This window comes from Mercurialis annua, linkage group LG7, assembly GCF_937616625.2.
Source record: "Mercurialis annua linkage group LG7, ddMerAnnu1.2, whole genome shotgun sequence".
Lineage (NCBI taxonomy): Eukaryota > Viridiplantae > Streptophyta > Magnoliopsida > Malpighiales > Euphorbiaceae > Mercurialis > Mercurialis annua.
In genome coordinates, this window is record NC_065576.1 from 44,532,812 (window position 1) to 44,557,766 (window position 24,955).

General features: G+C 31.3%; 4 protein-coding genes across 5 annotated transcripts; 1 reads left to right on the top strand and 3 right to left on the bottom strand.

The window, feature by feature from the left end:
- Window positions 1-3,199: 3,199 nt before the first annotated feature.
- Window positions 3,200-6,004, bottom strand: LOC126656537 (pectinesterase 2-like). The gene is made up of 4 exons (XM_050351126.2): window positions 5,460-6,004; window positions 4,521-4,724; window positions 4,168-4,427; window positions 3,200-3,536 (listed from the first exon to the last, which is right to left on the bottom strand). Exons 1-4 carry the CDS (start codon window positions 5,943-5,945, stop codon window positions 3,377-3,379), a joined length of 1,110 nt encoding a protein of 369 aa, XP_050207083.1. The 5' UTR covers window positions 5,946-6,004; the 3' UTR covers window positions 3,200-3,376.
- A 2,644-nt stretch (window positions 6,005-8,648) lies between these two features.
- Window positions 8,649-10,571, bottom strand: LOC126656536 (pectinesterase PPME1-like). The gene is made up of 4 exons (XM_050351125.2): window positions 10,031-10,571; window positions 9,394-9,597; window positions 9,050-9,309; window positions 8,649-8,953 (listed from the first exon to the last, which is right to left on the bottom strand). The coding sequence occupies exons 1-4, from the start codon at window positions 10,529-10,531 to the stop codon at window positions 8,794-8,796; spliced, it is 1,125 nt and encodes a 374-aa protein (XP_050207082.1). The 5' UTR covers window positions 10,532-10,571; the 3' UTR covers window positions 8,649-8,793.
- A 3,958-nt stretch (window positions 10,572-14,529) lies between these two features.
- LOC126656533 (uncharacterized) lies at window positions 14,530-18,279 on the bottom strand. Of its 2 annotated transcripts, none has more exons than XM_050351118.2 (2): window positions 17,912-18,279; window positions 14,530-17,127 (listed from the first exon to the last, which is right to left on the bottom strand). In XM_050351118.2, the coding sequence occupies exon 2, from the start codon at window positions 17,008-17,010 to the stop codon at window positions 14,896-14,898; it is 2,115 nt and encodes a 704-aa protein (XP_050207075.1). In that variant the 5' UTR covers window positions 17,011-17,127; window positions 17,912-18,279; the 3' UTR covers window positions 14,530-14,895. The 2 variants fall into 2 exon arrangements, with proteins under 2 accessions (XP_050207075.1, XP_050207076.1); XM_050351119.2 differs by having other exon boundaries at window positions 17,908-18,279.
- A 1,476-nt stretch (window positions 18,280-19,755) lies between these two features.
- On the top strand, window positions 19,756-20,406 carry LOC126657236 (uncharacterized). The gene has a single exon (XM_050351898.1). The coding sequence runs from the start codon at window positions 19,756-19,758 to the stop codon at window positions 20,404-20,406; it is 651 nt and encodes a 216-aa protein (XP_050207855.1).
- Window positions 20,407-24,955: the final 4,549 nt, after the last annotated feature.

Consider the following 24,955-nt stretch of genomic DNA (forward strand, 5'->3'; position numbering starts at 1 on the left):
CGAATCTCGGACCTAACGCGCTTTGGGCGGATCATGTGGGATTCGGTCTTTACTGGCATATCTCCGAATCTCTAAGGATTCGGTCTTTATTAGCATATCACCGAATCTTAAGGGATTCGGCGTCTCCTTCATATCTTCGGATCTTCAGGGGGAGTCCGGTATCACCTGAGAGTGGATCTCCTGTGACTCGGCTCCATTATATTTACAATAGGATTCAGTATCCATCAATAATTAATATTAAAATAGTTAAGAATATTTGTAAAAGTAAATATAATATATTCAGTTATTAATTTTTTTTCCATACTGAATTTATTCTTCTTTTAGTTTTATAATAACCATAATTAAATAGTTAAACTTAATTTTATTAATAATATTTTTAAAATTAATAAGATAGAAATTTAAATATTATATTGACCAAATACAATATTTTAATTTTGTAGTTCAATCAAACTAAAAGATAGGTATTCCTATTAATTTGTAGACAATTTAGCTACTTTTTACATACTAAAAAATAAATTGGAGATAATTTAGCTACATATTCTAATTAGTACTTTAATTACAATAGTGATTAATTAAATAACTAATTAGGTAATGAATATAAAACCTTTATTTAGTAGTAAACTGAAAAGAATTATTCAGTAAATTTGTCTGTTCTCCTCCCCCCCCATCCGTGCTTTTATATATAGTATATATATATATATATTCATTTTAAAAAATGATAAAAAATAAATCTAAAAGAAAAATAAAATATTTACACCCTATAACATTATATGGTAAAATATTTACAAACATGCTAACTTATACTTTCTTTTTATAAGAGTGTTTTCATATTTTTAAATATGCCACCTTATCTTTTTTTATTAACAAAAATATCGTTTCTCCTTTTTTTTTTCATGTTCTCCACTCAAACCCTATTTTTATTTTCTCTCTTCCTCCATTAACATCCACCACCACTAACATCAATCTTCATCTTATAAAATCACCACCACAATCTACTTTCCTTCTCCTCCACTCGCCGCCGTACCTTCTCTATGCCGCCCCCGCTGTTCCGCTCGTCCCCGCCGCCCCTGCTGCTTCGCTCGCCGCCGCCGCCGTGCCTCCCTCACGATCTCGTTGTTGTTCCTCTGCACTCCTCACGCCGTCGTTCGTATTTATTTTATAAAATTAGATTTCAAACATTATGAAATCATATTTGTATGTTGAGATCTAGGATTTGTATGTCTAGATTTAGGATTTTGTTCTTGTTGTATGTGTAGATCTAGGATTTATTGTATATAATTCGAGATTTTGAATTTTCATTTCGTCTTCATCCTCATCTCCTTCGTTTTTCAGATCTGGAATTTTTATTTTTATATCTGATTTTAAAAAAATCGTATATATTTCGTATTATATACAGATTATATACATATTGAATTTTCATATCTGATAGATTTGATTTTTTTTTTAAAAAGACGTATATAATTGTATATAATTCGTATTATATACGGATTATATAGATAATATACAAATTATATGTGTATACAAAAAAGTTGTATTTTTGTGAGTATTTTTTGAAAATCTGTATTTTTATAATTATTTTTTATATTTCTGTTAAAAAAATGCAAGTAGTATCTTTGTAAATATTTTTATTTTTTTCGGTATTCGTAAAATAATCTCAAAAAAAATGTACGACTAAATATTTTATATTTGAATGGTCATATTTATTTATAAATCATGTTATAATTACAAAATTATATTAAATAATCTCATACTCAATAATCTCATACATAAATTATGATAAAAAAAAACATGACCATGTGTAATGCACGTACACAACAAACTAGTTTTTAGAAAAAAAATTTCTTTTTTGTTTTTTTAAATTAATTAAAAAAAAGCTAAAAGAAACTTATGTATGTGTTTCAAAATTATAATGCTACTTTTTGAGAGAAAAATATAATGCTATTTAAATATTGGAGCCAGGGGCGGAACTAGCTTTTGTGAAATGGGGGACGATATCATACAAATTTTATTTTGAGGGGGCGAAATACATAAAAATTATTATATTTTTTCAAAAAAAAAAATTCAAGAGTGTTTTTGTTAAAAAAATTTTTTGCAGGGGCTGTCGCTACCTCAGCCATAAGGCTGGTTCCGCGCCCCTGATTGGAACTCGCTCTAAAATTCCTACAGCCTTCTTGATGGAGGAGGGAGGGAGTGGCTTGGGTGACGTTGGTTTTCTTTTATTGTTTAAAATTTTCTAAATTAGCATGGAAGTTTCTTGCAATTTAGTCACTTTAGTTATAAAAATAAGATCTGTTTATTTTTTTCAATATGAGATTTTCATTATATTTAATATTCAACAAATTTTTCCTTAATTGTACCTTTTATATTGGGTTGCTCAACTTCCCTCAGAATTTGACTCCAACCTGTGGTCTCATAGAAGTGGCTTCGGCTTACCACTAAACTAAATATTAATAAAAACAAAAATAAAGAATGGCATCAAGATTTAAATGTGAATTATGCTTAATGTGAAGAGTAATTGCATCTTCCTTTTTTCTAAACTTGAAGGGCTCTGATGGACAAATGGTGAATACAAGGTGTCTTTTATTTCTTACAAAACAATCCGGTTAAATGTTTCTTTTTTCTGACCTTTTTAGCATTTATTCCTTATAAAATAGGAATAAATATTTAACTTTATGTGTTAATTATTAACTTTTTTTATGATTTTTAAAATATCAAGAAAATGTTATCAAAAGAATTTAAAAAAAATAGATTAACTTTTTATTTTTTAGAAAAGTTCATAACTGACCAACATAATGAAATGTATATATATATATATATATATAAACAGTGTTTGAATCTTTTTAAAAAATTTATTGCTATATTTGATTTAAAAAAAATTAATATTTGAGCTATTCAAAATATATCAAATAAGTGCTTTTAACTACACGAGGAACGATGTGTTAAAAGATAAAAATAAATCTCATATTTAATTAATTATCTTTGTCATCTTGGTGGAGTATGTACAAACGATACACCTATTGTTGAATCAAAATGACAAACCATAATAATAATTTAAAATTTATTTTTATTTTTGTTATGTCGAGCGATAAGAAAAATACAAAAATTACTCATTTGAGGCTTATTGACTTGACAAAATTATAAAAAAATACCAAATAATAACAATAATATAAATAAATTAAATGGAATATAAAATTAGAAGAATGAAGAAAAATGTCAATATATTAAATATTGGAAAGTTGATGAAAAAATCAATTACAATTACAATTACAATTACAATTACAATATTGGAAAGTTGAAATGTGAAAACCCCAAAAAATCGATTATGAATAACATGACAACATTTACATGTATACGGTTGAAGGTAAAATTAAAGATTTCAAAGTTGTGGTGGAGGAAGCAGCCATTTAGAAGCTTCAACGTAGTCAAGTGTAAGGTAGGGTTCCGCTTGTGCAGCCGTATATTGTTTGCTGTATTTAACACGCTTCTCTGGAGTAAATCCAGGTCCACTACTCTTGTATTCTGCAAATTCCACAGTCCTACATTGCACAAAATTATCCAACTTTAGTAACTAAAAATTACCAACAAAGTCTCATTTTACCCCTCAAGTTGACAAAAGAAAAATCTAAAATGTGTAAATTGCTAGGTCCTTTTTAGAAAGTTCATAGTAAAATGATTAAAATTCTTCAAAGAGTTATTCTAGAAAACATGAATTGGAAGTATTAAGATTTTAATTGAAAAGATGAATCATACATATGGGAAATTTGTAGCCTATATCATGTCGTGAATGTAAAAGTGTGCAAAAATCGAATCAAATTAAAAAACTTAATTGAACCGATAGATTCTTCTCAGTTTGGAGTGAAATTATAATTTTTTTTACTTTTTCCGTGTTCGTTCGGTTTTGGAAATAAAAAAGGTAAAATCTGCTTTCGCTGGAGCAGATGATGTCCAAAAGGAATTGTCCTCTTTCCGTTTTTTACTTTTAGGTTACTAAACTTAAAAATCAGTTGAACCAACAGATTTAATTCGATTTGGTTTGAACTGAATGTAAATCTCTGCATAGAGATTTTCTTATACGAATTCAACTATTTTTGAGTTGTTGAGTTCATTTATTTAATAGTTTTCCACTATGAATCACGTCTAGATAAGAATTCTCGCTTGCATACTTACTTTTGTCTTTCGGGATGAATGTTGTCATACCATCCCTCAACGCTGACAGCACTACCCATTTTAGTGTAAGCGAAAATAACTCGTGGCATCTTCTGCCATGCTCGCCCTAAATATGCTCCATTTCTATCGTTGGCTCCATCTCCTTCACCGGTTATAGTACAATGAGCGAATACAAATCCAGTATCTTCTTCCGGCATTGATCTCGCTTGAGCGGTAATCACCGTCAAAAACTTATCCTTGATCACATGTAATTCTGAATTCTGCATACCAATTTCAAATAGTTAGTTATGTTTTAATTTAAATTTTCATAATATTCTGTTAAAGAAATTAAAATTGCATGCAAATTTACGTACCACGAACATAGATTTTCCACGTCCGAAAATGAAATCAACAGTGCCTTCGATATAACAATCTTTGTAGAAATGGATGCCGTGATCATCACACAAAGTGTCTTGAAATCCAAGAAGTTTACAGTTATAAAGGGCTGCCTTATTTCCCCATATTCTTAAAGCAACTCCTTGACCTCCTACTGCTCCTTCTGGCTTTGGTGCAGTATTCTATTCCAACAAAATAATTATTAGCACCAAAACCATAACTCAGTAACAATTTTAAATTTAAATAATTAATCCTAAATAACACGGTGCCAAATAATTCATAAACACAAATGCTTGTTAGAATTCTCGCACGCAAATGCCCATTAAACTTGAATCGTCAAATTCATGCGAATGTCCATTGAACTTAAACTTTATTTTTTTCGATTATAGAAATTTTGGAAACATGTCAAATAGCCAATTAATTCAAAAAGAAAAAACTGTTAGATTATAACTCAAGAATTGTTTGAATTATAATTAAATAAAAACGGTTACCATTGATTATTTGCTATATTTTGGTAACTAAACTTTACATCAATATGATGTTACAATAGCAAATCATGTCAAAATTGTTTATATGGCAACAAAAACTTATGTGATTATCTGATATGTACATTGCCACATAAGCAATTTTTTTACCTGAATTGCTATAGTATCGTCTCATGTATAAAAACAAAAATTCAGTTATCAACCAATGAGCTATAACTCAAATGGTATAAACGCTGGACAACAAACTGCTAGATCGTGAGTTTAAATCCTTCTACGAGCGCTCTCCTCTCTCCAATTATAAAAAAAAACATTTACCAAAGTATAACAAAAAACACGACGATAACCGTTCAGTCAAATATTTTAAAGTTAACTGACCGCAATAATCCGTAACCGACTATTGTTTTATAAATCCAATATCACATCTATAATTACCTGAAAAATTATATTTGCAGCAACAAAATAATCACCCATAACAATCAAAGTGGCGCTATCATCAGTTCCAAATTTTTTAGCAGTGCCACCAAAAGAAATAGTTGGCATATCCTTTGGAGATCCATAAAACGTAACAAACGGTTGATCAACATCAATCTCAACTTTCTCAGTATAAACGCCGCCACCAATATCCACAATCACTCTCTGTGTATTCTTCAACGGAATACTCTTAACCGCGTCGGTTACCGTCTTAAAATCTCCGCTTCCATTCTTTCTAACCTTAATGATCTTAGGTTTAGCCTCTGCAGCTACAAGAAGTGGATCTAGGGTTCCTTTTCGGCTTTCGACCGGCTTTACGTTGGCTTGAAACCAACTGTTTAGGGCAGAAACAGTGTCTGGTATTTGGGCAGAAGAATCACAAGTGGCGCTGTTTATAACTATGGCTAAGATTAAAAAAACAGCACCATGAATGGCTTTAAGAGACATTCTTGTGTAATTCTTCTGCTATATACCTAAGAGTTTTTGTAATTGATTTTCTGATTTGTTGATGATAACTCAAAGTTTATTTATACTACAAATGGTTTAAAATTTGTGGGATTCAGAGAAATCTTCGGAATATTTTGTGTTTTTGTCATTTGGAAATGATGATGTATTTACATATGCAACCAAGTGTTTTATTTGCCAACTAAAACATAAAAATATTTGTACTATAAATGGCGTTTTAGTTGTCCATTTTTAGTTTATTTGCTAATTTTATCACGAATTAACATCGGAGATTTGATGTCTAATCTAATGTAAGGATAAAAGAAATGGAGTTGTATAATGAATGAATGAAATAATTTGTGACAAAAATACCTGGGTTAAAAGCTCAGCATTTTTTTTGAGTAAATTACCCTGAGATCCTTAAGGTATATGATAATTAACAGTTTGATATTTTTTATTTTAAAATCCTACCTAATGGTCCCCAACTTTCAATTTCGTTAACTATTAGACCCCTCAATTAATTTTGACACTTACTTTCACATGATTTAGTACCCCACTTTTAATTTCGTGAACGATTTGGTCCTCACTTTTAATTTTATTAAACGATTTGACAGTTCATTTTTAATTTTGTAAAACGATTTGACAGCTCACTTTTAAACGATTTGATATCTCAGTTTTAGTTCCATTAAACAATTTGGTCCCCAAATTAACAGAAAGGTCTCTCAGTTAACATATTAAAAGTGAGAGACCATTAAGTAGACTTTTGTTATAAGAGGTAACAAACTGTTATTTATAATATATCTCAGGGACCTCAGCATAATTTGCTATTTTTTAGCAAAAATTCCGCTGAGGTTCCCGAGCTATATCATAAGTAACAATTTGGTACTCCTTGTTTCAAAAGTCTATTTAATGGTCTCTTAGTTTCAATTCTTTTGAAATTTATAAGGATAACCACCATGATTTTTCCTATTCGAAAAATGATGTTTTTCGCAATTTAGCTTTTTTTTTGTAAATTTGTTTGACTTTGTCTTTTAAAGATTTTTGCCAATCACATTTTGTGATAGAGCTAATATATCCATCATTTATCTAAAAAATACTATTAGGCCTTTTTGTTAATTTTAACACTAACTTTCAAACGATTTGATCTCTCACTTTTAATTTATTAAACGATTTGATATCTCACCTTTAAACGATTTGGTACCTCAACAGAATTAAAACTGATCAGAAACCATTAAATAGAATTTTGAAATAAAGGATCGATACCAAACTGTTAATTATGATATATTTCAGAGATTTTAGCATAATTTGCTCTTTTTTTTTACTGTTTTTTATATAAATCACTCTCGGATCATATATGCCATAATTATACTTTTAATTTTCATCCTCTTACTTGAAGACAATATGATTATCCATTTTTATTTCTGTTAATATTTTATTCGTTATGTTGATTTTGTGTATTAGTCAATTAAGTTAAATGATTTAACTAAAAAATAAATAAATTTCATTCCGGTCTTTAAACTTATTTTTGACACAAATATAACTATTTTTATGCGACTAATGGTTTAATAAATTTAATTTATATTATTTAATTTTTCTTAATTTTAATTTTTCTAATTTTCTTACTTCATTTACTTATTAAAACTAAGAAATAAAAAAAATAAAAATATTAAAACGTTAATAATCATTAAAAAAATTAAATTGAAGTCATTTCGTCTCCAAATGAGTTGGTTCTTGATTTTCTAAATTTTTTAGATGTCTACTGTTTTTTTTAAGATCATAAATTCATCAGACGTCTCTAAGCAATTCAAAAATCTTTACTTAATGAAAAAGGGTAAAAATTATAAATAAGCAACTATGCTTTCGGCGTCTATTTTCTCTGTTTCTTTGCACTTAACTTTTCACTATACTTCAGTTATGATCCCAATAACTTTTTAATGGCTTAAAACTCGCAAATTATACTTGCATTGTACCTGAAATTCTCAAACATGAAATGAGTATAAAGAATTTTAAGACAAACATGAGTACGAGATAATTACACTAAAACAATATAGAAAAATAGGAGTAATCTATTTCTATTAGTGTCAACCTAGTTGAGTCGTTTAGGGGCGATCACCGAATTCCCGTCTGTAATTTTATTTTTTGAAATTGAAACTTTTACCGTAGTTTTATTTTGGTCCATTATTTTAATAGCTATTGTTTTTCTATAAATATAAGTTATGCATTAGGTATTTTTTTAGGATTAATTGCATATTAAACCACAATCTTTACATTAAATTTTGAAAAAAAAAACATGAGTTTTAAAAAGTGTCGATCACAGACGTAACTTTTTATTTCTTTTAAAAATCATGTTATTTTTTTTGAAACTTGATGTAAAGGCCGAGATTTTATACGTAATTAATCCTACTTTTATCATATCTATAAAGAATGCTTAATTTTTTTTTGTTTAAAATATATTTATCCAAATTATATTAAAATTGGTATTTTTGAAAAGTTGGACCCTTAATGAAAAATTGAATGATTATGTCTATTGAATTTTCTTGAAATATTTAGGACATATTACAAAGTCCATCAATTAAGCACCACATTAATATCTCATATCGAACAAGTGAAAAGAAATTGAAATTCCCACGACAACCTATCTGAAGCTAGTTAACTTCACAAAATTTTGAAAAGAACAAAAAATAGAAAATCCAATGGAATTGAAAATTTACAACATTGATGGAAAATTTATTGAATATTTGAAAGTTGATACAAAAACATAAATTACAATATCAGAAAGTTGAAATGTTAAATACACATAAGAATCAATTATGAATATAACATTACAACATTGAAGGCAAACTTAAAAAATTTAAAGTTTTGGTGGAGGAAGCAGCCATTCAGCAGCACGAATGAAGTCAAGAGAAAGGTAGGGTTTCACTTGTGCAGCCGTATATTGCTTGCTGTATTTCACACGCTTTCCTGGAGTATATCCTGGTCCAGTACTCATGTATTCTGCAAATTCCACGGTCCTGCGTTGCAAAAAATAATTAATTTTTCGTAACGAAAAATACAACAAAAGTTTATAAATCGGGTCGAGATAAGAATTTTCGCTTGTATATACTTACTTTTGTCTTTCAGGATGAACATTGTCATACCATCCATCCGGGCAGACAGCTTTACTCATTCTAGTATGAGCAAAGATAACTCGGGGCATCGCCATCCATGCTCGCCCTAAATACGCTCCATTTCTATTGGCTGCACCATCTCCGTCACCGGAAATACGACAATGAGCAAATACAAATCCAGTATCTTCTTCTGGCATCGATCGCGCATGAGCGGTAATCACGGTCAAGTATATATCCTTGACCACATGTATCATTGTGTTCTGCATTTCAAAATAGCTAGGTGTTAGATTAAATTTGTACAGTATTTTGTTAAAGAAATTAAAATTGCATGCATAATTACGTACCACGAACATAGATTTTCCACGTCCGAAAATGAAATCGACAGTGCCTTCAATATAACAATCCTTGTAGAAATGCATGCCATGATCATCACACAAAGTGTCTTGAAATCCAAGAAGTCTACAGCTATAAAGGGCTGCCTTATTTCCCCATATTCTTAAAGCAACACCTTGACCTCCTGGTTTCCCTTCTGGCCTTGGTGCAGTATTCTATTCCAACAAAATAATTATTAGTATCAAAATTGCTAAAATATATTAATTTAAATAAAAATTCCTAAATGACTTGGTGTCAAATAATTGATCAACTTAAAATCTCAAACTATAATTTTACTATGCGAATGCTTATTAGAATTTTCGCACGCAAATGCCCGTTAGACTGGAAGCGTCAAATGACTATAAGGACCCTCACATGCGAATCTCCATTAATCGGTCTAAAATCTCAAACAGTAACTTTATCACGCAAATGCTTATTATTAGAAGTTTCGCACGCAAATGTCTATTAGAATTGGAGCGTCAAATATCCATTAGGACCCTCGCATGTCGAATGTGAATGTCTATACTTTTCGATCATAAAAGTTTGATAATTTAAGCACGAGTTTAAACGGTTAGGTCAGATTTCAACTATTCATATCATTTTAATTACCTTGATAATCATATTGGCAGCAACAAAATAATCACCCATAACAATCAAAGTGGCGCTATCATCAGTTCCATATTGTTTAGCAGTGCCACCAAAAGCAAGAGTTGGCATACTCTTTGAAGAACCATAAAATGTAACGAACGGTTGATCAACACCGATGGTAACTTTCTCAGTATAAACACCATCACCAATATCCACAATCACTCTCTGCGTATTCTTTAACGGGATACTCTTAACCGCGTCGGTTATCGTCTTAAAATCTCCGCCTCCCTTTTGCCTAACCCTAATGATCTTAGGTTTAGCCTCAGCAGCGACAAGAAGTGGATCTAGGCCTTTACGGCCTCCGACCGGCTTCACATAGGAAGAAAACCAAGCGTCTAGGGCAGCTGCATTGTCGGGAAGTTGTGGTGAAGAATCAGAAGCGGCGGTGTTTATAAGTACTGCAAATAAAACAAAGAAGATAGCTCCATGAATGGCGTTTAGGGACTTCATTCCTTTAGCCATCCTTGTGCTATATATCTTAAAGCTTTGGTAATGGATTTATGTTTTGTTGATGATAATTCATGGTTTATATAGTGAAAAAAAAACTTAAAATATATGCGATTCAGAGAAGTACTCGCAATATATTTGCATACAACCAAGTATTTTAGTTGGCTCATATTTGCCAACTAAAACGTAAAAACATGTGTGCTATAAATGGTTTTTTTTTATATAATTATAAATGGTTTTTTAGTTGTTTATTTGTTAAATTTATCATGAATTAACATCGGAGATTTGATGTGTAAACTAAATATAGACGAAATTCAGTTGTTAGTTAGTTGGAATATATATAAATATAGCTTATGATTTTGAAATGTTTTATTTTCTTATTTGTTTTAGTTATATTGCTATTTAAGGTATAACTAAAAATAACGATTTTTTTTTGCCGAAAGTGTTTTCTTTTATCTGACTAGTTTCGCATTACGTGCTATGCACGTGGCTCGTAACGTAACTCGTCAATGTACATATTAGTAAATTTATTATAATTATATTAATTTTTTTATTTATAATTAATATTAAATTAGTTAAGAATTTTTTTAAAAGTAAATATAATATATTCGGCTATTAAATTTTTTCCACACTAAATTTATTCTTTTTTTTGGTTTATAATAAACATAATTAAATAATTAATTTAATTTTATTAATAATATCTTTAAAAATAATAAGATAGAAATTTTAATAAGATTACTAAAAGATAGGTATTCCTACTAATTTGGAAACAATTTAGTTATTTTCTACATATTAAAAACTAAATTGGAGATAATTTAGCTACCTATTCTAATTAGGACTTTAATTACAATATGGAGATAATTTAGCTACCTATTCTAATTAGGACTTTAATTACAATAGTGATTAATTAAATAACCAATTAGTTAATGACTATAAAACCTTCATTTAGTAGTAAACTGAAAAGGATTATTCGGTAAATTTGCCTGTCCCCCCCACCCATCCGTGCTTTTATATATAGTATAGATATGGGACAATATTACCTGTTAAAAGTTTAGCATCTTTCTTTTAACTGTTGTTTTATAACAAAATTTATATAATTATGCAATAAAAGATTATAAAAAATCTTATTTTGATTTTAATTGAATCTAGACTAATAAGAAAGATAGATTAATCTAGGCATCAATAATAATTAAATGCATGCTCTTATTCATTTAAATAAGTAGTAGATTTTTTTTAAAATAATACATTTAATTTAGGGTAAATCACAAAACTACCCTAAAAACAAAGAAGTTACAAATTACCAATTAGCCCATTTATTACATTAGTACCTAAAAATTAAAAAAAAAATACTTAAATAAACCAACCATCGATCACTTCCGACCACCACCACCACCGCCTCCGACCAGCCGCATCCTCCAGCCGACCACCCTCCATGCAACCCCTCCGACCCCACCATCATCCCCACTGACAGTCGCTGGTGGAAACTGCCGGCCACCAACCACCTCCCCTCTGGCCACCATCCTCACCGACGATCACCGACATAATCCATCGGCGATCATCAGCCTTCGTCGACTACCGCTCTCCACTGTCAGCTACCACCCTCACCGAAGGTTGCAGGCAAAAACCGCCAGCCATCATCTCCGGCTTCTGGCCTTCGGCCACCATCTCCATCTGTTGCCGCACGCCTAAAACCTAAACCCCAAAATCTTAAAAAGTAAACCCTAAGGTCTAAATGTTAAACCTAACCCAAAAACCCAAACCCCTAATAATCTAAAATCCTAAACCCTTAACCCATGCATAGGCTATGTTTGGTTCATGTAATAGGTGCAGAATGGAATATTCCGTTTAGAATAGTTATTATTTTTTTGGCTTAATGGTAAAAAAAATCCAAACCTTTACGACTTGTTGCAATTATATCCAAACCTTTTAATTTTTGCAATAATATCCAAATTGCATTTTTTTATTGCAATAATAGTCAAATTGATGGCTAAACTTGTTGTTTTCAATTAAGATATTAGGGTATTATTATGTTTTGATGTATAATAATATAGTAAAATCCCAAAAAAATGGCAAAAAATTCAAAAAAATCACATAAAAAGTGCAATTTGGATATTATTGCAACAAAATAATGCAATTTGGATATTATTGCAAAAATTAAAAGGTTTGGATATAATTACAGCAAGTCGTAAAGGTTTGGTTTTTTTTTTTGCCATTAAGCCTATTTTTTTACTTTGTTTCATGAAATAGCTATTTCGTGGAATTGCTAATTTATAATTTTGTGGAATAAGTACTCTTCTCAAAAATTAAAGAATGGTATGTCCATTACTTATGAAATAGTTATTCAATTCCATGTTATTTTATTTTACGTACATTCATAGCCATAATTCAAAAGAAGGAGAGGAAAAAGTATTGAGTGAATTTGTTTTAGGAAATTAACATTTTTGAAAAGATTAGGCGTGTTTAGCATTTTTTATAATTTTCCTATTATTTAATTGTAGAATAATTATCAAATGAGAAAATAAAAGTCAACTTATGTACTTGCTATATTTAAAGTAACAAGAAAACATATTTACAAAATAGATAGGTTTGATAATATTAAAAAATTAAGTGAAATTACAGGTTCTAACCGTATCCATATATGTATTCGTTAAAAATTTGGGATTAGAATTTGCAGTATCCATATATGTATTCGTTTAAAATTTGGGGTTAGAATTTTCCTTCCGTGAGGGACCTATACAATTCGAGTGTGGACAAATTTGAACGTGGAAGGTTTTAAAGATGTCGTCTAATTAAAAGTATTATTGTCGATCGGATTGAACCTGCAAAATAGGTGGTTGTTCGATTAACGAGTACGATGTTTGAGTCTAGACTGACTTAAGCATCGGAGCATTGATTGGACAACCACCATTCGATTGACCATCTTCACTGTTTTGCAGGTTTAATATACGGCCAAGAGGACAGACTCCATCAAGTATGTTATAATATTACACCCATAGTTAACTTTTATATTAGTCAACTTGGTTAAAAGGTTAGATTCAATTTTTAAACATATTTTATCCCGTTTCATCTGAATATGGTAAAAGAAATTAAAAAATTAAAAATTTAAATTATTTTTTAAATTTTTCTAAAATTACAATAAATTTAATAAAAAAATATTAAAATATTATGTAACATTTCAATAAAAATATATTTATCTTTTTTATAAAAAATATAAAAACATTATGTGATGTTTCAAGAAATAAATTTTTAATTGATTATATTGATATTGAAAATATTTTTTTTGTAAGGATAATTTATTAATTATAGTGATATATGAAAATTATTAAACTATGATGGTTCGTGAATTTTTTTTTTTTTAATATGTTCAAGTTCAATTAGATTTATAGACAATCATATTTTAATAATTTATCTTTTGAAATAGTACATAATATTTCTAGAATTTTTTTATATAATTTAGAAATATATTTTTATTGAAATTATATTAAATATTCTAATTATGTTCTATTAAATTTATTGATATTTTAGAAAAATAAATTAATTTTAATTATATTTTTTGGCATTTTGTTGGATGAAACTGGGAAAAAAGAGTTTAAGAGTCAAATCTAACCTCTTGACCAAATTGACTAACATAAAAATTAACATGAGGAATGTCATAATGCAGTTATAAAAATCATAAACAATGGGTCTCGATTGTTTACCCTAAATCCAGACATCAAATTAAATTTTACATAGAATAATTAATCGTTTGATCAAGTCAAATAATAGTGTTAACGGACGGAAGGAATTATAATAAATTCGATCGAACATCTTAATTTTCTTTTCATTTTTCAAAGTTTAGGAAAACATAGTTGATTAATTTGATCCAACTTTAGAGGATTTGCAATATTTAAATTTTAAACCCTTTGTTTAATCACCCACAGAATTTAAATGAGTAAATGATGGCTCATAGGCCCGAAAAATCTGTTAGAGCTTGCGGGCGCGAGCGTCCACCACTGCTCAACACTCATTCTCAATTCACCATCAAGAGACCTAACAGCTTAATGCATTTCAAATTTTGTGGGTACATAACATCGAAAAAAGTCTTTCCTCCAAAGATAACAATAAGCTTACAACAACAGTTGTAACTACCGATAAATGTTACAACAACATGCTCCTTCAACAGATGCACAAACCTGTCTTTGTCAATGGACTCGGATTTCTCGGGCACGACGGGCGATGATGACGGCGTTCCTGAGTTTAACGTAAAATTATCTAAAATCATATGAAGTTAATTCTGCATTGGTCTTCAACCAAGTGTGGAATATTTTACAGTCAACCTAAGAGTTTTCTATAAGAATGATCCAAACGAATCGTTACTTCTCTTGCTCGACTGTGTTACGCTAAGCCTTCACTTCTGTTGCAGTATGAAGCAGTTCATCTGGAGTTGCGGCGGGGTCCAAATCCCAACACTTACCTGGAAAGTTACTTGTACTTGCTTCTCCTTCAAGTGACCAAGACGGCACCTGGTGAGAAAAACGAACCATCTCCCTCCTCGGGATCCATCTAATGGCGTCCTTGTTCGAATTCCTCTGATATACTGTCTTGAAACCGACCAACTTGATGAGAGGAGTGACGCATACCCCGAGTTGTTCAGAATAATCATCAAGAACCTCCACCATCTCATACTGATGCCTCACATAATCTGGAGTTGATCTATCCCAGTCTCGTGACCAATTTCGATATATAGCCCAAATATCTCCACTTTTGGGGTAAATTCTAACGCAGCCTCCCCGGCCAGCTTTCTCCCCTTTCAAGAGGTGAGAGAAAATGTTGACTTGATCAACAATATCGGTATTCCATGCTCTAAACTGCCCACAAGATTTTGTGAACCCCGAATCTATCCAATTCACTTGCCCAAATTCAGTATCAGTTTTTGAGTTTAAGTAAGTGATGAGAATCTTAAAGGGATTAACAGAGACAATCTGGCGTATTAGACAATACAAGCGTGGCATACCATCATCTTCGTCGTAAATTGCCCATATTTCTTTTGGCTTGAAGCATTCCTCTGATCTATCTTTGTCAAAGTCATGGAAATCAGGGTCAGGAACTGTTATCGCGGTTGGTATAATTTTAACAGACTTCGGTTTAATGCCAGAAACATCTGAATTATCATGTTTAGAAGCTGCTCCTACCTCTGTGGAATGATCTTGTGCCTTCACTTTAACTGCTGCTGTAGCTGCAGCAGATCTCATCTCTTCTAATTTCTTCTGAATTTCACTCCTCGCCTTGTCAATCAATAACTTCCTGGCATCAAAAGCAGGTGCAGTTAAGATACGTCTTGCTGGAAGTTCAATCGGAACTGAAACCTTGGGATCAGGCTCGACGGTGGCATTTCCATTTGCTAATCTTACTTCTGAAGCAGACTTTATGACAACCTTCTCTTCATACCCATTGCCGGATCCGATGACCTTCCTTTTCTTATCAGGTCTGCAAGCCTTGGAAACTGAAGAGTCGATATAGCTAGAAGCAACACTAAAGTTAAGGTTAGTCGTGGCAATTTTCGGCGCACGCTTTCCATCAGCGGCTGATTTAACAGTAGCTCTTGCTCCAGTAGCATGTCCATTATTAACCTGATAAGCTGCATCACTGGAAACAGAAGATGATGAATTGTGGCCCACAACTCCAGCAGAAGTCCCAGAGAATGAACTCCACTGAAATGAGACATTTGAAACATACTCGTACCCGTGTCCAGTGTGTATTCCGGAGACCCCATTTCCCGTATATACAGGAGCGGTGTTCGGGACATATGTAACTCCATCATATCCATGAGTACCATAGCCGCTGCCGGGAACATACGACCAAGGACAATAAGGAAAAGAACCATTCACGGGAGCGGTCCCAGTTTCCACAGCAACAAAAGTACCTCGGCAGTTTTTACATGAAAGAGTCTTATTCACATACTTCCGCAGATACTCATACTGAACTTTACAAGAAGTGCACACCGTCCAAAAAGTATCAAGTCGACGGGAGTTTGATGGATTGGAACAGTTGGTGTATCCTGTAACGCCGGCAGTATGAACTGAAGATAAGTTTGTCTGCACAACACATGACGTCATCTGTTTGTTTCTTTTTTGATCATAAGACTTTCTCTTGAGATTATCTGACAACATGGTCCATGCTTCAGATAAAAGTTTAAATGCCCCATCGGCTCCCACTGTTTTATTCTTATCAGGGTGAAGCAACACAGCCATCTTCCTGTACTGCTTTTTCACCGCATCTCTGTCTGCAGAAGGTTTTAACCCCAGAACTGAATAGTAATCAATTCCACCATTACATGCAACCTGAGATGCAATATAAACTTCAAAAGTTGCAACCATCTGAGATATACCCTCCAGTCCGGGACATAGTGATTTCGCCTTTAAAGCATAGTTCTTCGCAGATGCAAAGTCTTTTTCCACAAATCTTTTCTCAGCAATCTCTCTTGCCCTAAGGGCTTCCTGTACGCTGGCTTCCATGTAGAAATTCAGCTCACTTAGGAAGCCAAAACCGTGATGCGAATTTTACAATTGTCAAAGCATGTGTGACAGTACAAGGCATCCAATTCTCATGCATAACCACAATAATCGTCTTATCTGCAAATGTTTTAATTCACAACTCAACGAGATGAATTTACTGTAGTAAAAAAATACATGCACAAAAAAAAATCCCAGAAATTCAATCCAATTACAATGAAACATCAACATCCAACTCCAAGTTCATGTACCAACCCAAAATGTCAAATTCTTCATGCTGACTAAAACTAAAATCATACTTATAAATCAACTAAAGGAACTTCATAAAAAAATGATTCTCCAAAAATTACCATCTAGGTAGCACAAACACTTCATTTAATCAACGTTTAACGTTTCGGAACCGTTTCGGACACTTGACGTTTCAGACATGAAAATTCATTTTGTACATAGGAAACCTTAAAATAACACCGTTATTCCGTGTCCGTGCTACCTAGATTACCATCTCTTAAATATCCTAGCTGCGTTGCACCATTTTCCTTCATTCACTCAGTTTCTCTACTAACTAGCTTCACAGACTCTCAGTCATCTAGACTAAACCTAGTTAAAATTAGGTACATATATCAAAATCCCAGATCAAATAAGCAATCAAAATAACAAAATTGAGCTAAAAAATCCAAACAAAGTTTAAATTCAACAAAAACAACATATCAAATAAATGTACATAGATCGAACCTTAATAAACCCTAAATTACAACTCAATTCAAAAATTCCCCAAGTAAAAAACAAAAATTAAAAAACACATTCAAAGTTTACACTCAAAACAGTAAAAAAAAATCAATAACTCATAATTAAAACTAACCCAACAAATTAAAGCCAAAAAATAATCAGAAATGAACTCACTTACTTCACTTAGATTTGAACAGTAAACATGTGAGTGAAGCAACGTAATACCCAGATCGCCACGTGTACTTTATGAGCTCGAGAAAAACAAAGACAAAACGACTTTGATTTCGTGAATCTCAGAGTACATAAGAGTAAAAAATAGATAAAAAAGTACTAATTAGGGTTTTGTAAAAAAGAAGATGATAATTTAGCTTAATTCGGGTACGGGTTGGATCGTGGTTTTCGGGTTAGATTTGAAGGTTAATCGGCGGCGAGAAGGAGAAGAAATTACCGATAATTTCAGTCGTTCGCCGAACATAATTTTGATTTTTAGGGAAGGCGAAAATTAAAAATTAAAAATGATAATAATAATAATAATAAAATTAGAATTTTATTTTTATCAGATTTGAAGTAAACGGTGTTAATAGTATTTAATGGTGGCTGTTGCTATAGTGCGCTAGAACCAATTAATATATTTTATTAATTTATATTTTCTATAAGATATATAATTAATTATTGTAATTTGCTAATTATTAAATGTTAAATATTTAATATTAATTATTAAATAGGAAGGTGTTTGGTGGAGGTTAGAAGTAAAGTAGGGTAAAGTAGAATTTTTATGGTTTTTATTCTTTTTTTTTTACTTTTGTTATTTTGAATTTTACATTTCTTTTTAATCTTTTAAATGATATTTTATGATGATTTTATTTATTTAGTAAAATTGAGATGCCTATAATATAATGTACTTCACAAATTAAGGAAAAATCCTAAAAGAATTGATTACCTTCTGTAAGCCATTTAAAAATTTATTCTCCATCAAAATGATTATTGCACATTACATAATTACATTGGCACATCATTCAAATTAATTGAAAGGATTATCTTTTGCAAAAAGAAAAATCATTTAAATTGTGAAATGTATCCCAATTTTCTCCACTAGTAAGGGGTTCATTGAGTATTATATAATCAAATTAGGTATTTAACAAATATTTATCAATTAATGAATGGTAAGTACATTACTTTTATACCATCTGGTATACGGAGCTATTGTTCCGACTAATATAGATCAAATCGGAGAGAACACGTTAGAATGATGAAAACTTTTTCAATTTCTTTTAAACATGCTCCATATTTAGAATTCGGATTAAAAATAGTTATTGTCATTCCATTTCAGACCTCGTTGTTAACTACGTACATTCTCTTATAACTTTTGTTTGATCAATGCTTGATTTGCCTCAATTGAATTGTTATCAAGTGCATGATTCTACTATTTTCAATTGGATTTGTTTATATGGAGGTTCATATAGCGGATGAAGATTGATAAGTTGATAACTTAATATAAACCGAGCCTATGCAAATTTGGCTTCAAATGATGAATGTGTAGCAGCATTTCAAAATAACCATATGACTGAAATTTCTGCATTCATATAACAATTATATATAGGTATATTTTTATTTCTTTTGAGAACTACACTAAGAAACTAATTAAGATGATATAAGGGTATTCAAAAGAAAAAAAAATAGTATAAGGCCTACATTCGTGTTGTGTTAACATGCTTGATGATTTCAAGTCCGAAGGATCTAATCTCCGCTCTAATACCACTAATTAATATGAGACCAGTACAATATAACATTATATACTTAAATAGCAAAACAACTTAACAATAATAACAAACTTTCATGTCTTGTAAGATTATGTAACAAATTTGAGTATCAAATTTTCTTATGATATACAAAACTCTATAGCACTTAAACTACAAACATTCATCTCCAACTTGAATACATTATATCAATTCAAAAGATACATGTGCAATAAACTCTCTACTGACCCATGTAAAACGTCTACCGGATACAAATATCGATTTAATGCAATTGTTTGTATCCTTAAAAATAATTGTCGAGGAGTACCAAATTGCTGACTGGGCCTGCAGATTCATAGAGGAGTACCAAGCAGCGGTTGCAAGGCCCAGGGGAGACAACAGGGAAAGGGATGTGATCAGCAGAAGGACAGAAGACAAAAGGTGGGTACCGCCTGATAAAGGGATATTCAAAATCAATGTAGACGCTGGGTTTGATAGGAGCAGAAAGATTTATTCTACAGGAGTGGTTATTCGCGACTGGGAAGGAAGAGTCAGGGTAACAGAAGAGAGGTGGTATCAAGGCCATCCAGAAGTTAGCTTAGGAGAAGCATGCGCAATCAGAAACGGTATCAGGCTGGCATATGAAACAAATCTAACTCCCTATGAGATCTCCTCAGATTCTAAGGTAGCAGTGGAAAGTTTCAACAACACCAATATGCAAGGCAGTGATATGAGTCTGATTGTGGAAGATTGCTCTAAGTTAGAAGGAAGGAATTTTTGCTTAGGTATCTATTTTGCTGGTAGGAATACCAATTTTGTAGCTCATGAGTTAGCTAAGAGGGCTCTAGCCCAATCTCAGGGTTGTCTGAGAAGGATGGGGAATGCCCCACCTGAAATCCATCAATTTGTAATGGCTGATTTAACATCTCCTGCTTAATTCATTACTAATTTTCCTCAAAAAAAAAAAAAAATTGTCGAGGGGTGACATTCTAAATAAATAAATAGATAATTTATATTGTGCATAACAATTCAAATATATACAAGTCATATAGATACAATAGATACATACTTTATATCCATATATCTAGGCTAATAATCACCCATGGACCCTCAATTTTAGGGGTACGGACGCTAAACCCCCTGATGTTTAAAAACGGGCGCTAAATCCCCTAAACTTTGTGTCGGCGCTCACAAAACCCCCTAAACTCCAAATATGACGAAAATACCCCTGGCAACGTTTTTTCAGTCAGTTCTCAGTCTTAAAAAAAAACTGACACTTCCATATAATCTGACACGTCAGAAATATACCTTAAAAATTTCAAACACCCAAAATACCCTTACTTTAATTTAGAAAAAGACAAAAAAAAAAACAAACCAACCCAATCTAATCTAACCATTTGATTAACCACAACAACCAACCCAACCAGCACTCCCACCCAACCACTGCCGCCACCCTACCACTGCCGGAAAATTTTTCCGGTCATCTTCTCCGAGCGGAAAATGACCGGAAAAATTTTCCGGTCATCCCTAAGCAAGGATCTGTTCTTGGAACAGATCCTTGCCGGATCTGTTCCAAGAACAGATCCCAGTCGGGAATCTGTTCTTGGAACAGATCCGGCAAGGATGCCTGGATCTGTTCCCGGATGACCGGAAAATATTTTCCGGTCATCTTTCACTTGAAGAAGATGACCGGAAAATTTTCCGGCAGTGATGTGGCGGAGGTGGTTGGGTTGGGGTGGTTTGGGTTAGAACAGGTGGTTGGATTTTGGATTGAGTTTTTTTTTATCAGATATTATATTTAGGGGTGTTTTGGGTATTTTTAGTTTTTTTTGTCTTTTGATGACGTGTCAACTGACACATGGTGTCAGTCAAATTTTTTTTTTTTTAAAGACAACCGCCAAATAAAAGACGGCACAAAGGGTATTTTCGTCCAAAAAGGCCATGGTGAGCGCCGACACAAAGCTTAGGGGGTTTAGCGCCCGTTTTTAAACATCAGGGGGTTTAGCGCCCGTACCCCTAAAATTGAGGGGCCATGGGTGATTATTAGCCATATATCTAACATTCGAAATCATAATCCATATATCTAACATTTGAAATCATAATCCATATATCTAGTTTCCAAAAGTTTATTCGAAATCATGCCTTATAGAAGGACAATCTATTGGAAATCATATTTATGACAGGACAATTTATTAAATCACCGTATAGACAACTAACATTCTGTTATTGTCCAAATTACATTTTAAGACAACCAACCCTCTTTTCATATTGTTCGTCCAGATCACTCGCAACGCAGCCCACTTTTTATTAAGAATTTTATAAAATATTCGAGAACAAGGAAGGTTTTAATCATAATAACCAATCTAACATTTCAGAACTATAGAATAGCAATAAATCGCAATTTAAATTTAGTTTTTATGGATTTACCTATTTTTATATACAAAATCTAATTCATTTACTTAGCCAATTATATATGAAATTTACCAAACTCATACTATACCTTCTAACTTTAAATTTTAACAATCGAATTCTTGCCTATAATCTCAATTGTCTTTCTGCTATTTTCACTAACTTTTATAATAACTCACAATCACAATCTAATAGTAAATGCATAAATCTAAAACATTATAATTCACCGATTTCATACTTCCATTCAGGTACTTTAACAAAGTTTAATAATGAATACTCATTATTGTTAAATATGGAGAAAAATGAATTTTCATTATCGTTTTCTCATGGTGTGTGAAGATGGCAGTGTAGTCAACTAATACAAACCCAAGAAAGATTTAATTTGCAGTCTAAAGCCATCTTCAACCCAGTGGAACACTATTTTTTAGGAATAGAGTAAGTTTTTTTCCAACTATAAACTCTATTAATACGCATATCTTATATAGGATTTTTTTAGGTATTTGATATAGTATTATTGCATATTTTTTTAGGATATTATGCTTGTAAATGTGTTTATTTTGTAGGTTTATGCGTATGGAGTGAAGCGTAGCAATTTGGTGCAAATTGGAGAAAAGCTGGAAAAAGTGTCTAGTTCCTCAAAAATGTCTAGTTTCTAGGAACCAGGCACTATTGAGGAACTGACCCGGATTACAATCTGCGAATCCTTTGTGGCCAATTCTTTAAAAGTGCCTCCAGGCACTATTGAGTAACTAGCCCGGATTACCTACGAACCTAAAACGTGAAAATCCTTTTTCTACGCGGATTTTGGATCCGATTTCAATTACAACTCTTGCAACACATCAATGACTCATCCACTATATAAAGACATCTCAATATCATGTATTCTATCTAGTTTTTCATTATTTTCTATTTTACAAACAATTTGTCTTAGGTTAATTTTGTTTTAGTCCTTAGTTTATTTTCAAGACTTAAACCTTCGAAGTTTTGATTCGAAGGCTTGTGTTGCGAATAGTTTCAGGTTTTTATTTAAGTACGTTTATTTCAATCTCTCGTTTTAATTATGTTCATTATTATTAATTTCTTAGTTAATTCAAGTATGTCTAGCTAAATTTCTTGACTTGGAATGTTGTGAGTAGTATGGATGCTAGAGTTAAATTCTGAAAACTAAATTCTATATCTTTCTTTGTTAATGCAATCCTTCGTTATTGAGAGTAATGCTTGTGATTAATTGGCTAATAATTGCATGAACTTAGATTAAATTGTGAGGAGGGGACTTAAGCAATTTAATTGGAAAAGGGTAACCAAAGCATAATTACAAAACATGAGTCTGATCACCATGTTTGCGTTATGTGGTCTATGTGGATAACTAATCGATAATGCATTGTTTATAAATTACCGTTTATCTTCTATCGTTCTGTAACAGTAAGGGTGATTCGGGATAACGGGTTATAACCAATAGGCTAGCAATAATATAGGAATATTGAGCTAGTATCTTCGATCTATTCTCCATTGCATGTAACAATTAAAATTGATTGATATAAGTTAGATTTGTAAGGCATCGATAATCCATACGAAAACAATATTCTGAGTTATTTGTCGTTATTGTTTAATCCTTAGATTATTATTTTATGTTTTTGTTAGTTTTAATTAAAATCACACAAACCTTATCTTTGTTAGTTCAAATAATTCTTAATTAACTATTTTGGTACTAAATTCAATTTCTCGTGGGTTCGACTTTTACTTATCATTATATTACTTGATTTATCGACATCGTACACTTGCGATTTTGTGTATCATCTCTAAACAAGTTTTTCTCCAGCCACAAACTCTATCTTCAACTCTAAAACAATATTTTAAAACTATATTATTTTATTATTGTTAACAACTTAACTTAAATTCAAACTTTGTTTACATATCCACCCTAAAAATAAAAACATATTTTTTATTAATAGTAAAATAATAAAATTTAAATAAATATTTTTATCATATAATAATATATGTTTTACTAAATAAAATTGAATAGAATATTAATATTTTTAATAATATATATCTTAAACGCTATTCAAGATCCTAAAATTCGTGCTCATATTGAAAGTGAATAAACACGAATTTTAGAAAAAAAAGTACAACAATCTCGACAACAATTTTTCATTCCCCATTCTTTTGGCGTTCCCTACTTCCCCATATATTAATGTATAATATATGCGGTTTTTTAATATTTATAATTTTATTAAAAATCATATAAAAAATATAATAATAAAAATATAAATTTTTAATATTTGAATATAGTAGGACATAATTGTATAAATTAAAGTTAATGGATTAAACTAATAATTGATAAACATAAAAAAGTATAAAATAGTCTTTATAAAGATGTGAATAGAGTTTACTATTCAAAAACTCTAAAAAAGTGGATTTTAAGAGTTGGGTTGGAATTGCCTAATTCTAAATGGTGGGACCCAACTCTTTTATAGAGTCGGGTTGGAGGTACCCTAAATATTTTAAAATATGAAAATATCTCTATTCTCTAGTGATGTTTCTGTTTTTTCTAAACCATTAAAAGACTTTCTTCTTGTTTTTTACATTGTATATTTTTTAAAAGCCAAAAAAATGTTTAGCCTAACATCTTTTTCAAGATCTTGTAGCAAACGAAAAAAAGCCCTCCTTTTTTGAATAATTCTCTATATATACTCCCTCCGTCCCAAAGTAATAGTCCACTTTCCCCTTTTCACACGGTTTAAAAAATACAATTAATGCTCTAACTTTTCACAAATTTATCTTCATTTTTCCTATCAATACTCTTATTAAATTTTATGACTATAGGCAAATAGCAATAAATGATACATTTTAAATAAGGGCAATATAGAAAATAAACACTATAAATTGTGATTTACAAGAAAAATGGACTATTGTTTTGGGACAAAAAAAATAAGGAAAGTGGGCTATTATTTTGGAATTGAGGGAGTATCTCTTTTGTAATACCCAGTACGTTTGGCATTGCCGGAATTAGCAACTTGTCCTTTTTCCGATAACCCGAGCTAATAGGACAAGGAATGTCGAACTGGTTGGATAGGCAA